Raw genomic sequence first — 15199 nt, forward strand, 5'->3', positions numbered from 1 at the left:
ATATCCTGTTGAACAGTCTGTCCCTTTGCTTTTATCAGATTCCCTACCTCTAAATTGAGTAAATCCTACTCGTGTGAATTACACTTCATTTGTAGCATTAGGGCTGAAAATTCTTTGGTGTGATGGTGGTTCCTAGATTGTGTGGTCTACACAGATTACATCCAGTTGGAACTTGGTTGACAGTTGATTAAAGCAAGCTGCCACCTAGAGATAAGGCGAAAGAAACATACCTAAATGTTCCCTAATGTATAGCAGCCTTATTTTGCAAAAACTGGTCATTTGAATATAGCCTTGAGATTTGAGCTTCTCTCTCTGTTGCTGTTCTTTTTTTGGTCGGGGAGGCTTTGTGTAGAAATTGAGCTATTTCCCAGCCTCTTGTGTAGCAGCTCCCTTCTTCCTTTCCCCCATTTACCCACTGCTTTAGCCTCTGAGAGTCATGGTCTGTAATGTCAAGCATTACGTTTATGAGCAACCCTCCAAAACTCCCTTAACAGGTTGGGTCCCTCTGTTTGCCAGTAACTTGTACTACTGTAGACCACTTATACAAATATGATCTTGCTTCCCCACCAAACTAAACTCCATAAGGACAGTGATCTTATCTGTCTTGTTCACCCGTGTGACTGGAATTACTTGCACTGTACCTGGTGCTTAGTGATTCTTTGAAGTAGAACTAGCCATTATGCTAAGAAAAACACATATTTTTTTGCTTCATTTTATTTGTCCTATAGTCTTCAGTCTTTGCTGTCTGCTACAACTTGTTCAGAAATTAATATTCGAAGGTGCATGTATGTATGGAAGTATATGTTAAACGGAGTGTTATGTTCCACAATGTTAAGATGTACCATGACTTCCAGGTGATTTTATTCCCGATCATCTTTGAGAACCCTGCTCTAAAAATTTTATTACTGTTGCCTAGACATTGCCGAGGTTTTTCCTAACTTCATACCTTTACTATTCCCTCTGCCTGCAGTATTCTTTTTTCTTTCCTTGATAAACTCGACTCATCCTTCAGGGCCCATCTCCAATATCGCCTCTTCCCTGAAGTCCTCCCTGATACCCCTGGGCAGAGTTAGTCATTCTCCTTGATGTTTCCCTAGCAAGAGGTAAACATTTATATTTTCTGGGCTTCCTCCTCTACTCCCTACTTAGACTGAGTTCCTTAAAGGACGAATCAGTGTCTTCCATCTCTGGGTCCCTAATGTTCCTTTAGAACTTGGTATACATTTGAAAACAAATATTTGAGTACTCATGATACTGCAAATATTGTTTTTGGTGCTGGGGATACAGCTGTGAAGAAATTCAGACACTTTTGAGTTAATGGCTTAATCTGACCTTTGAGATCCTTGTTTTTGTTTTGTTTTATTCTCTCTTTACATTGGGTTTTCTTGAGTCTGGGTACTGTTTTGCAGCTTCCATTCTTTATATTTTGTCTTACTGTTAGTGTGTATTAGAGTAGGACCATGTCCTTTTTGTTTTCCTGCATAAATTAAATAAAATATGATGTAGTATCAGGCAGGCAGTCCTAAGAAGGAATGCCATTATCTCTAACACTTGTTTTGCCTCTCACTGTAGCTACTACAAATAAAAGAGATTGTATTATTCCTAGGACTTTCCACCTTAGAATAATAAGCTGTAATAGTAAGAATTCTGAAATATTTTTATCATAAAATTGCTGGTTGAATAGCATCATTCTTACAGTGTCTCTGGTTGGGAAATTAATTGGGCAGCTAGGGAAAATAAACATTATTGAACTCTCTCATAAAAGACCCACTGACAGAGACATGTTTTAACTTTGTGTAATTATATGCACTAGTATTTAGCGTGGACTACAATGATGAACTGGATATCTTGGTGAGCGGCTCTGCAGACTTCACTGTGAAAGTATGGGCTTTATCTGCTGGAACATGCCTGAACACACTCACCGGGCACACGGAATGGGTCACCAAGGTAGGAAGACTTAGAAGAAATCTAGAAGAAATCTCCTTCTTGTCAGGCTTTTTGAGGGAGGGGGTGGAGGATGGTAGATACTGCCTTGTAAGTGTTAGGTGAGTCATAAGATGGAATTGCTGTAGCTACAAAGCATGATGGTATACAACAGTGACCAGCAAGTAGAAGGTACTTAATAGTTTAACAAATAAATGACTTATGGACATGGAAAGATGCCCACAATATATTAGGTGGATAGAGCGGGCAAATAAAACAGGTTACATACAAAACAGTATGTGGAGTGTGATACTGTTTTCTTAATGTGTTCATGCATCAAAATGTTGAAGGTGGGTATTTCTGGTGGGGTTGTGGGTGCATTTTTCCCTTTAGACTAAACATGTTTCTTTTTTAATCAGGCAAGCAATTTTCATTTTGAAAAAATAACGCTTACAAGAAGTAGGACAAAGAAAACTGTATGGGATCTTTAGTAAAATATTGTAGTGTTTTCTTTTTTCTTTAAAACAAGATTGTTGTGAGGATCAAATGCGGTATTAATAATGGATATACCATGCAGAAACACTTTACTTGAGTTTACTATGCCATTCTATGAGGGGGCTGAGGAAACAGTAAGCAAAATAGACCCAGGCCTTACCCTGTGGATGATAGTCTAATAGGAGAAATAGTTTTATTAAACAATTTCATGGGTAAATATATCATTTCAAATTGTGGTGGTTTGTGAAGGAACAGTACAGTGTTCTGTAAGACAGTCTGGGGCTGGGCACGGTGGCTGACTCCTGTAATCCTAGCACTTTGGGAGGCCAAGGTGGGTGGATTGCCTGAGCCCAAGAGTTCGAGGCCAGCCTGGCCAACATGGTGAAACCCCGTCACTACTAAAAGTACAAAAATTAGCCTGGTGTAAGTGCCTGTAATCCCAGCTACTCAGGAGGCTGAGACAGGAGAATTAACTTGAAGCTTGGGAGGCGGAGGTTGCAGTGAGCCAAGATCGTGCCACTGCACTCCAGCTTAGGCGACAAAGTGAGACTCTTTAAAAAAAAAAGAAAAAAGGTCTAGGAAAGTAATTAAAGTAATTAGTTCAGAGAAAGCTTTTTGAGAAGGGGGTTAGACATGAAGAATAAATAGGAGATAGCTGTGGAAAGAGTAGCTGAAAGATTGTTTCAGAAGGTGTAGTATATGCACAGGCCCAGGCAGTGGAAAGAACTTGGAACATTGGATGACCTGGACATAAGCCAGTGGAGCCATGCTGTAGTTGGGGAGATGGGCAGAGAGGTGGTCATCCTGTATGATTTATGAGGCCACAGTAAGTATGGTGGATATCATCACAAGTGTACTAGGAAGCAATCTGCAAGTTCTGAGCAAGTGTCTGATGCGATCTAAGTTTTAAGAAAATTAACTGCTGAATGAAGAATGAACTAGAGTTGGGCACAAGTGGATACAGGGTGACCATTTAGGCTTTGGCAGTAGTCTAAGCAAAAGATGCCCATAACTTAGATTTGGCTGGCAGTAATGAAAAGGACACCCATAAAGGATGTATCTTTAAGGTAAAGCCACCTGGACTTGCAGATTCACTGTGGGAAATGAAGAAGAATCAGAGGTGACTGGTGGGTTTTAGATGGGGTGGATGATTATATCTTTTTTTTTAAATACATGGGGCTAAATGGAGAGTAGTTTGTAAGACCATTATTATGTATTGGGCACATTAAGTTTTTTCTTTTTTTCTTCATTTGTTGCTTTAATACAGACAGGGTCTCACTCTGTTGCCCAGGCTGGAGTGCAGTGGCATGATCATAGCTCTCTGCAACTTCAAATCCCCAGGCTTAAGTGATCCTCCCACGTCAGCCTCCTGAGTAGCTAGCACTACAGCCATGTGCCACCACACCGAGCTAATTTTTTTTTTTTTTTGAGGTGGAGTTTCGCTCTTGTTATACAGGCTGAGTGCAATGGCACGATCTCAGCTCACTGCAACATCCACCTCCTGGGTTCAAGTGATTCTCCTGCTTCAGCCTCCCGAGTAGCTGGGATTACAGGCACCCACCACCATGCCTGGCTAATTTTTTGTTTTTAGTAGGGACGGGGTTTCATTGTGTTGGCCAGGCTGGTCTTGAACTCCTGACCTCAGGTGATCCACCCACGTCGGCCTCCCGGAATGCTGAGATTACAGGCATGAGACACCGTGCCTGGCAGCTAATTAAAAATTTTTTTTGTAGAGATGGGGTTCTTGCTGTGTTGCCTAGGCTGGTCTTGAACTCCTGGCCTCAAGCAGTCCTCCCTCCTCAGCCTCCCAAAGTGCTGGGATTATAGGCATGAGACACTGTGCCTAGCCCACGTTAACTTTTTACATAGAAAAGCTATATAGTGTAAGGCAGTTTGGTGTTGTGGAAAACACAGTTGATTGGGGCTAGGATACTGATGGTGATGTCTTGGACAAGTTACTCCTCCTTCAGGACCTGAGTTGTATCATCTGCTAAATGTTCCTATGAACATGAAATGAAATGTTGGGACAGCACCCAGCAAGGTGCCTGATATTTAGTAATATGTCTGTTTCAATTGAGTCTGCAATCCAGACTTCTGAATGAATGAACCCTGCTTCCCCTCTCACCTTAGGCTGATTGATTACAAAATTAGCTAGAACCTGATGTTTATAAACTATCTCAAGTGCTAACGGAATGTTAGCTTTTATTATGTTACTACTATAATTTACATTGTTATTTTATCTTTACTGTAATTAAATGAGGTAAGATAATAGGTGCTTGTCTCCTATTTTAAAGATCAGGAAACTGATCTTTAAAATCAGTTTAGATGGTCTTGCCCAAGGTTACAAAGTCAGTGTGTGACAGATTCTGGTGCCAAGTCCAGTGCTTTTTCATTTATGATTCACATGGTTATGAAAGCAGATCATTTGCGTCTACTTCAGTGTCTATGGGCTTTTTTCTTTTCTGTTCCTTCTCTTAAGTAACATTTTATAATTTTTAAAAATCAGTCCTAATGTTTGCTTCTAGATGAATGCTAAGATTAAATGCTGCCAATGTTTAGACAGTTTTTTTTTTTTTAAAGCGTTGTGGTCTTGCTCTGTTGCCCAGGCTGGAGTGCAGTGGTGCAATCATAGCTCACTGCATCCTCCGACTCCTGGGCTCTAGTAGTCCTCCCACCTCAGCCTTCCGACTCACTGGGATTATAGGCCTGAGCCACCTCATCTGGCTAACATTAGACACTTTAAGATACTGCTAATAACAGAATAGTAAAACGTTTAGCAGAGGCTAATTTGGTAATGAGCTATGGCTTAGCTATTCTAGCATATTTTAAGCTCATTTTCATATTTTAATTTAAAGAATAAAATCGTTGTAGGAGAATCATTAAAAGGATCTTTCCGTAACATGGTTTACATTTGCAGGTAGTTTTGCAGAAGTGCAAAGTCAAGTCTCTCTTGCACAGTCCTGGAGACTACATCCTCTTAAGTGCAGACAAATATGAGATTAAGGTGAGTTTTTTTCTCCATTAATTTGCTTTGTTAAAGAAAAACTGGAAAACATAAGAAAGTTAAAGTGGTATGGCAAAGGGTAAACATTCTGGGAAGAGGAGGGGGAATTTTAAACCCACTGGAAGAAGAGATGATTTGCTAGCTCTATGTCCTATGTAGTTTCTTAACTTGGATTTATAAATGAAAAAGAATTTCACTTAAATTTATGTTCAGCTTATTCTTAATTCTTTTTTTCTTTAGAGACAGAGTCTTGCTCTATTGCCCAGGCTGGAGTGCAGTGCAGTGCATAATCTTGGCTCTCTGCATAATCTTGGCTGTCTGCCTCCTGGGTTCAAGCGATTCTCCCGCCTCAGCCTCCCGAGTAGCTGGGTGTTTTTGTATTTTTAGTAGAGATGGGATTTCACCATATTGGCCAGGCTGGTCTCAAACTCCTGACCTTGTGATCCACCTGCCTCGGCCTCCCAAAGTGCTGAGATTACAGGCATGAGCCACCAAGCCCAGCCCATTCTTAATACTTTCTTACATGTCTCCTACCATCCTTAATTCTTAGATCTGAACTATGAAAACATAAATACTCATTTATTGTAATGAATTGCAAAGAGTTCACAAAGCACTCTCACATTCTTACTGTATCTCTCTTTTTTTTTTTTTTCTTTTTCTGAGATAGGGTCTTGCTCTGTTACCCAGGCTGGAGTGCAGTGGTGGAATCTTTGCTCACTGCAACCTCTGCCTCCCAGGTTGAAGTGATTCTCGTGCCTCAGCCTCCCAAGTAGCTGGGATTACAGGCACCCACCACCACGCCTGGCTAATTTTTGTATTTTTAGTAGAGACACAGTTTCACCATGTTGGCCAGGCTGATCTTGAATTCCTGACCTCAAGTGATCTACCTGCCTCGGCCTCCCAAAGTGCTGGGATTATAGGCATGAGCCACCGTGCCTGACCCATTATTGGATCTTTTACACTGTCCCATGTGATAGGCATTACCTTCATTGCAGGAGCTGGAGTTAAGAGAGATTAAATAATTTTACCCAAGATTGCACAGGATAATTAAGACTTGAACCTGTGATTCTTGGCTATAAAGCCTGTGGTCTTTCCAGTATACTTCACTTTCTATCTGACTTCAGCAAACACAGACCATTTTAAGGACAAGCTTTTCTGTAGTGATGTGATCTCTCATCTTTCCTCATTTTTTTTTTTCTGTAGATTTGGCCAATTGGGAGAGAAATCAACTGCAAGTGCTTAAAGACATTGTCTGTCTCTGAGGATAGAAGCATCTGCCTGCAGCCAAGACTGCATTTTGACGGGAAATACATTGTCTGCAGTTCAGCACTTGGTCTCTACCAGTGGGACTTTGCTAGTTATGATATTCTCAGGTAATGTTTACTTCGACCTCACGCTTTACCTTTGAAAGCCTGCTGCAGTTCAGTAGTAAAGATAAGAATAAATGTTTGGATGTACCAGTCAGTAGCTGGCTTTTATGAAATGTTTACTGTATCACTTGTAAACAAGATTATATATACTGAACACCTCAGGAAAAATATTTTAGAGGAAGTAAGCACATGAAAAAGAGTTACATACTGGAACGTGCCCTGCCTGACTGTGTGAGTCATGAGCCACTTCTTTCATATTTAACATGCTTTTCTGGAAAATGAAGGGTGTGGATGAGAAGACCTTTCAGATCTCCATAAGTTCTAATATTTTAAGTTCTACTTCATATTCAGTTGAAATTCTGCATTGTTTTACAAACTTGGTTAAACTTTAGTGGCATCTAGGTATCAAGTGACCTTCTGTTGACTAGTAGAAAGAGATACTTAGAGAAAAATAAAATGTGCAGGGTTTCCGTCCAAAGAAATAAATAAGCAGCAGTCCATAGACAAATAATTTTGTGATTCACTGCATACAATAGGCTCCTCTTGGAGATTGACAATACCTGTTAGCATGTTTGGGGCTGATGGAAGCCAGTGCCATGTGGTCATTAAGAGAACTTTGCTGATAGACAAACCTTCGTTTAAGACATGGTGCCATCTCTGATGGGCTGTGTGATTTTGTGTAACTATCTTAACTCCTCTGTAGCTCAATTTCGTCATCTGTAAAGTGACTATTAAATGAAATGCTTGTGATGACCTAGTACACCACCTGGCAGATCTTTATTAATAATAAGTCTGAGAGGCCCCATATAAAGAAACCTGTTTGAATTTGTTTAACCTACTGTACCTCACACCTATTTTGCACACACTTACTAATAACAGCTCACAAAGTTAGCATCCCATAGCATGGTTGCTAGGAGTACAGAAAATTGAACATTCTCTTAATTGTTTTTATGCATGACTATTTGAGATCAGCTTGTGTGGATCTGATCACAGTAACCACAAAACTTTGGTGGGCCGCATCTCTCTGATCACAAAGTTACAACCCCATTTGTGTCTTCCTGCAGTCAGACCAACATTTCTAACCAGTTAGGTTTCAGAGGTGTCAGAATCAGTTATAGAAATGATTGATATTTATGCTTTGAGAAAAAAGACTGAAACCTTTCCTAGAAAACATCTGTTTAAGCTTTTCCTCTTGTAGATGGGGACACTGAAGCTGAGACAGGGTAGGGGCCTTGCCCAGCATTCCACTTCTCACTTTATTCCAACATGCATCCATTCATGCATGGCTGGATTATCCAATAGGCATATACTTACGGTACCAGAAAGCCAGGGACATCAGAAACAGGGGAAAATAAAGTTTTGAAAGAATTTGATATTTTGCAAAGCTAAATATTCAAGTAATCACCATGGGAAAATCACATCTTTTGTAGTTTAATATTGTTTTTATTTTTAATGAAAATTTTAGGAGGGAAGGTGCAAAGGCAAGGTGAGCTAGAGATGTCATAGTTGTTTTAATGCTTAGCATCTCTAAAGGGTTTAATTTGGTCCCACATCTGCTTTCTCATGTATGCTTCTGACTCGGAGTGGCGTACAGAGACTTATCTAGAGTCCCAGATGAAAGTTCTGTTAGTTTTTAGTGTTTGAATAATAGTTTTAAATAATAAACCTGCAGGATTGTTTGCTGGTAGGAATTGCCAGGTTCAGATTTTTTCTCCGAAAAGAATCTGTCTTGTGTCTGCTTTTTTCCTCCCAAACACAAATAAACCAACCTCTATTGAAACCTACTACAAATCCTCTGACCTCTATTGCTAGGACCAGGTAGGGCTACTTAGCTTTGAAGCTAATTGAAAAGAAGCAAAGCACAAATAACAGCATGTTACTCAATAAGTCTGAGATATGATGTGATTGTTTGAGTTAGGTTATCTCTACAGCATGTAAGGTTACTTAGGTTCAAGGACCCAGACTCTGCACAGCAGGGATGTCTGGTTCCATTTCTAAAGTGATCAAAGTGAAAGCCACAGACCTGTCAAGACCTGTGCTCTATTCTGCAACGTATTTGTGGTTCAGTCTTTGGAATCAGCTCATCTTCACAGATCTTAAGCCCTAACCTGGTAGCCACCTATTTTTTGTGTTTCTGTTATGATGTGGGACCTACCACCAGACTTCCTATTTGTTTTTCCTAGCCTCCTTTATTTTTATTTTTATTTATTTATTTTTTTGAGACAGAGTCTCACTCTGTCACGCAGGCTCTAGTGCAGTGGTGTGATCTTGGCTCACTGCAACCTCCGCCTCCCGGGTTCAAGCGATTCTCCTGCCTCAGCCTCCTGAGTAGCTGGAATTACAGGCACTTGCCACAACGCCCAGCTAATTTTGTGTATTTTTTTAGTAGAGGTGGGGTTTCATCCTTTTGGCCAGGCTGGTCTCAAACTCCTGACCTCAAGTGATCCGCCCACCTCGGCCTCCCAGAGTACTGAGATTACAGGCATGAGCCACCGTGCCTGGCTTCCTAGCCTCCTTTAGATCTCTTTTGTAGGAATTTGCACTTGCCTCTGTTTATTTCACCACTACTTTATTCTTTAGATATTTGTTGAGCACCCACCTTTGTGTCAGGCATTGTGGTATGCATTGGGAAGCATAAGAAGTACTTACTAAACTCAGGGAGATTAATGATCAGCAGGAGGGGGAAGACTGATGTTAAATAGCTAATTGCAAACAGTTTGTTTAATGGTTGGGTTAAGAGGAGCCTAGTATGGAGTACTTTGAGGCCCTGCCTAGTTTGTGGAGTAAAGGAAGGCTTCTAAGAGGAAGAGACATTTGGGCTGAGCTCTAAAGGATGAGTATAAATGCCTTAACTAAGTACCAGGAGTGGATGTACAGTGAGGAATTTTAGACTGAGACACTAGTCCGTTCAAAGGCCCTGAGGTTAAAGGAGCCTCAGGTACATTTGAGAAATTGAAGGAAATTCCTTAAATGCCTCAGTGTGATTAAAGGTAGGGGCACAATAAGGAACCATCAAAGAGTTTAGAAGTTGAAACAAGGTGGTAACAGATCAGGTTGAATGTGAGGTTAACTGATTCAGAGGGAGTGAGTAGATGTGGGGAGATCAGTAGAAAGCTGTTGGCAACAGTGCAGGCAAAAGGTGGTGTCTTGGACTAGAGGTGTGGTAGTGCAGATAGTAGTGAATAAATTAGAAAAATGTAGGGCATATAATCAATAGAGCTTGGTGACTGAATTTGTGATTTGAGGAGGAGGAGAATTGGATGGTGGCCACGTTTCCCAACTTGAGCACCTGGGTGAATGAGCAAGTAAAGAAATAGAAAAAAACAAGTTTGACTAGGAAATTCAGTTTTGGATAGTTTGAGTGTGAGGAACTTTGTCTTGTTCGCTACCGAAATCCTGGTACCAGCATTGGCTAGCTCACTTTAGGCTCTTAGTAAATATTTGTTGAGTGAATGAACATGAGTCATCAAAGTAAAAAATGATGGATGAGTTATCAGTTGTAACTCATTGGAGCACACATATTGGGACCTCTGTTTCCCCTTTACTTCAAGGTGATCTGAACTTACTGCTTTCCCTGGGATCAGACTCCATCTTGTAAACCTGTTTACAAAGGCTCACGCCATAGGGAGTGTTCAGTGATTGATTTTGGATGTTCTCAAACATGTCATCTAAATGGCTACCTCTTTTAGCAGAAGTTTCTTCCTTTTTCAATCTAGGAGGGTGAACTCATTCTCTGACTGCTTTTCAAGCAGGGGCCAGCACCTGTTAACTATTTTCTTAGTTTCATAGAAGTGATGTATGTTGATATTCTTAGTATCATAGGTTTTTTTTTCAGATATTAACTATAAGAGAACCACATGCCCATGAGAGAGAATTTGTAAAATTTAGACAGGCTTTCAGTATTCTCTCAATCCATATTGCCCAGTTGCATTTCTTCTTCAAGAAAGAGAAAAAATATTCTTCCAGGTCCAGCTGATAAAAGGCAGAAAGGTTTGCTCATTCCTTGATACTCCCGTTATATCCGTTGGAGTGTTTGTGCTCAGCATATTCTCACATACTCTGGCGGTTATATGCTATGCGCTCCCCTTCTAAGGGGCGAAGACTATCTTGCTTATCTCTTTCCAGGGCCCAGGCAGCACTCAGCACCTATGATACTCAGAAAACATTTGCTAGGCCTGCATCATATTAGCTGTATGACTCATGGCAAGATGTTTTAGTCTTATTTACTAATATAGTGGAGAGAATACCTCTACCTAACTGCATTATGAGGATTGAGATAACATGCCAGGCCTGGTGGCTCACGCTAGTAATCCCAGCACTTTGGGAGGCCGAGGTGGGCGGATCACGAGGTCAAGAGATTGAGACCATCTCGCCAATATGGTGAAACCCCGTCTCTACTAAAAATACAAAAATTGCCGGGCACGGTGGCTCACGCCTGTAATACCCAGCACTTTGGGAGGCCGAGGCGGGTGGATCATGAAGTCAGGAGATCGAGACCATCCTGGCTAACACGGTGAAACCCCGTCTCTACTAAAAATACAAAAAATTAGCCGGGCATGGTGGCAGGCGCCTGTAGTCCCAGCTACTCGGGAGGCTGAGGCAGGAGAATGGCATGAACCCGGGAGGCGGAGCTTGCAGTGAGCCGAGATCGCACCTCTGCACTCCAGCCTAGGTGACAGAGCAAGACTCCGTCTCAAAAAAAAAAAAAAAAAAAAAATTAGCTGGGTGTGGTGGCGGGCACCTGTAATCCCAGCTACTCGGGAGGCTGAGGCACAAGAATCGTTTGAACCTGGGAGGTGGAGGTTGCAGTGAGCTAAGATCGCACCACTGTACTCCAGCCTGGTGACAGAGCGAGACTCCGTCTCAAAAAATAAATGAAATAAAATTAAATTAAAAATAATTAAAAGACATAACATGTTAATTATGAAGTTCAGTGCCTGGCACATGTAAATGCTTGATAAATATTGAATGTCCCCCATCCTTCCTGATATGAGACTGAAATTGGCTCCTTTGTAGCTCTTTGCCTCTGATCCTAATTTTGTCTTCTAAAGCTTATAATGTCTGACCTGTCTCCTACACATCTTTCACTATTCAGAAGTGATGCTTATATACAGTTACCCTATTCCTGCCAACTCTTTCCTTCCCCCATCTCAGCTGATAGCCTTCAACTGTTCTTTCCTCGTCCTGGTCTCCAGATCCTCCCATTCTGGTTGCTCTCTTGGGCATATACTAGTTGGTGGTGTCTTTAAAACCTAGGCTAAACTCTCCTCCCACAGGAGCCCCATCATATGTCATGGAGCAGTATTTGTCTACCGCTTGTCTGGTAGCTCTTAGTTCCTCCAAAGAGGGCATCAACTTTTCTTGTTAATCTTTTGCTTCACTAAGGACGCAGACAACAGAAGATAAGTTGTTTTTTGTTTTTGTTTGTGCTGCTGTTTAGCTAGGTGTCTCCTAGCCGTTGTCATTGGTGTCTTGGAAACTGCCTCTGAGAAAGTTAGGGCTGGCCTCCCAACTCCCTAGTTTTCTCTGCTTCCCCTAGTTGTTTCTCCCCTAGTTGTTTTCATAATAACTTCTTATGAATCTGTTATTAATAAATGTTTCTTAGTTATTTGGGAAACTTGAAATATTTTCAGCCTTTACTGTTTTTAGAGAGAAACCCAGTTTGCTGCCTGCTGAGTAGAGTAGCACTTTAGTCACTTGGCTTTCAGATTTCTTCTGGACTTCAGGATGTTCCAGTATTCTAGGAGTTAATGAATACATCTTTTTACCTAGTGGTAAGAGTTACCTCTTGCCTTCTACTTCTCACCGGTAACTGACAAATTGTGAACCCTTAGCCAAAGTATTTACTCTGCCTGGGCTTTGGTTTTCACAGCTTAAAAACAGAATGTTTAGTGAAATATTATCTGTAAGATCCTTTCTAGCCTAGATGGATGTTTTGTATTTTTATAAACTTTCATCAGGCCGGGTGCAGTGGCTTGTGTCTGTAATCTCAGCACTTTGGGAGGCTGAGGCGGGCAGATCATCTGAGGTCAGGAGTTCGAGACCAGCCTGGCCAACATGGCGAAACCCCATCTCTACTAAAGATACAAAAATTAGCCAGATGCGGTGGCAGCCATCTGTATTCCCAACTGCTTGTGAGGCTGAGGCAGGAGATTCGCTTGAACCTGGGAGGTGCAGTGAGCCAAGATCGCGCCACTATACTCCAGTGTGGGCAACGGAGTGAGACCCTGTCTCAAAAAAAAAAAAAAAGAAAAAACCAAAAAAGGCCGGGCGCGGTGGCTCAAGCCTGTAATCCCAGCACTTTGGGAGGCCGAGAGGGGCGGATCACGAGGTCAGGAGTTCGAGACCATCCTGGCTAACACGGTGAAACCCCGTCTCTGCTAAAAAATACAAAAAAAAGCTAGCCGGGCGAGGTGGCTGGCGCCTGTAGTCCCAGCTACTTGGGAGGCTGAGGCAAGAGAATGGTGTAAACCTGGGAGGCGGAGCTTGCAGTGAGCTGAGATCCGGCCACTGCACTTCCAGCCTGGGCGACAGCCAGACTCCCTCTCAAAAAAAAAAAAAAAAAAAAAAAACTTTCATCAAACACTACCTTTCCTTTTATGCCAATATTATATAGTGACTGAACCCACCCCCCGCCCCCAGCTTTTTATAAGTGGGCTGAGCTTTTTCTCCTTATATTTTACTTTTTATCAAAAACATTTAACTCTAAATTTGCTTGAATTTAATACTGGTTTTAAATATCTCCAGAAAAGATTACAGTAGCATAAGCAGAAGCAAAGTTGCCTTCTTTCACAGTACCTAACTCTCATCCTTGTAGGGTCATCAAGACACCTGAGATAGCAAACTTGGCCTTGCTTGGCTTTGGAGATATCTTTGCCCTGCTATTTGACAACCGCTACCTGTACATCATGGACTTGCGGACAGAGAGCCTGATTAGTCGCTGGCCTCTGCCAGAGTACAGGAAGTCAAAGAGAGGCTCAAGCTTCCTGGCAGGCGAAGCATCCTGGCTGAATGGACTGGATGGGCACAATGACACGGGTTTGGTCTTTGCCACCAGCATGCCTGACCACAGTATTCACCTGGTGTTGTGGAAGGAGCACGGCTGACACCATGAGCCACCACCGCTGACTGACTTTGGGTGCCGGGGCTGCGGGTTTTGGGTGCAACCTCTCTGGCAGCCGACTGCATGAACCAAAGTTCTCACCTAATGGTATCATCACGCAGTGCACAATCATTTATCTATGTTTGCCAGGGGCCAGGGCTCGGGGTGGGGGAGGGCTTGTTTTATTGACATACAACGCAGCATGCTTAATGGGGTACACCATTGACTTCATTTGTACTTAATTAAGTTGGTCAGTGTAAGAGGATGCATTTTGGGTTCATCTTTCTTGAGTGGAGTATTGGTTTTAAGTAAAGAAAGTTAAACGATCCATTAATCTGCTAATTGGTTGCCTATGAAATCACATTGTGTGTTATTAAAGCTTTTTACCATAGCCTTTTTTTCTTTTGAAGTTGAAGCAAAGGTGCTATGATGTTGTTACAGCAACTTTTCTTACATGGGGTTTAGCTTTTATAAGAGCCACTGTTAAAACTTCCACCAAATACCAGTTCTAAAGAAAGTCTGTCTTCCAGTGCAAATCTGATTCTGTAAATTGATTGTTAGCAACTCATTCTAAACCTTATGTCTTGGCAGAGTCAAGGTTGGCCATGTTTAAGATGTGAGCAAGTTCTGTAATTTTTGTTTCCATGTTGGGGAAGCTAGTCGCTGACAGCCTGGATGACTGCACAGCCGTGCCCTGGTATAGCAGAAAAGAGCAGTGAGCTGGAAGGTTAGAGACCGGGCCTGTTACCCAGGAACTCTGCAGCCTCTCTGGGTCCCAGCTTCCTTGTCTGCACAGCCAAGTATTAAGCTCAGTGATTTCTAAGATTCTTTCTGGTCCTTCACCTACTGAAATGTGTAAAAGTTGGTAATGCATTTTTGTCTGATCCCTGATTGATGATTTCTTTCCGGCAGGATAATATTTAAATGAAATGACTGATAAAAAGTTTTCTGTAAGAATATCAATTATATGAAAAGGATGAATAGAAGGGAAATGTAGAAAATATAACTGATTCCACTGAGACAGTTTAAGTAATTGGTTGAAGAAATGCTGATAGAAGTCATGGTTTAAATAAGGACACAGTATGCTATATTAGAAGGATACCTGAACCCAATTTAACTTCCTTCTTTGCCTCTAACTTAATCTGCAGCTTCAGGCAGATTAACTTTCTCTTCTAATACCATCATTTTCTTCATTTTTTAAATGAGGGAATTGTCCTAGATTAGGGCTCACACACCCAAATGCCTAAGGGAGCCATGCCGGTAACATAAATGAGTAAAACGTTCTGGGGAGGATTGTGCTGTCCC

General features: G+C 41.6%; 1 protein-coding gene across 4 annotated transcripts in view; it reads left to right on the forward strand.

The window, feature by feature from the left end:
- FBXW2 (F-box and WD repeat domain containing 2) overlaps window positions 1-14911 on the forward strand; it is a 32175-nt gene extending 17264 nt beyond the window's left edge. For 3 of the 4 annotated variants that reach the window (XM_033237630.1, XM_033237631.1, XM_033237632.1), the window contains 4 exons: window positions 1814-1947; window positions 5336-5422; window positions 6626-6795; window positions 13610-14285. In XM_033237630.1, the coding sequence (XP_033093521.1) occupies window positions 1814-1947; window positions 5336-5422; window positions 6626-6795; window positions 13610-13898 (680 nt within the window). In that variant the 3' untranslated portion in view covers window positions 13899-14285. Of the gene's footprint in view, window positions 1-1813; window positions 1948-5335; window positions 5423-6625; window positions 6796-13609 lie in introns of all 4 variants that reach the window. The other variant, XM_033237633.1, reaches the window with a different exon arrangement.
- Window positions 14912-15199: the final 288 nt, after the last annotated feature.

This window comes from Trachypithecus francoisi, unplaced genomic scaffold (genome assembly GCF_009764315.1).
Source record: "Trachypithecus francoisi isolate TF-2019V2 unplaced genomic scaffold, Tfra_2.0 Lachesis_group16, whole genome shotgun sequence".
Classification (NCBI taxonomy): domain Eukaryota; kingdom Metazoa; phylum Chordata; class Mammalia; order Primates; family Cercopithecidae; genus Trachypithecus; species Trachypithecus francoisi.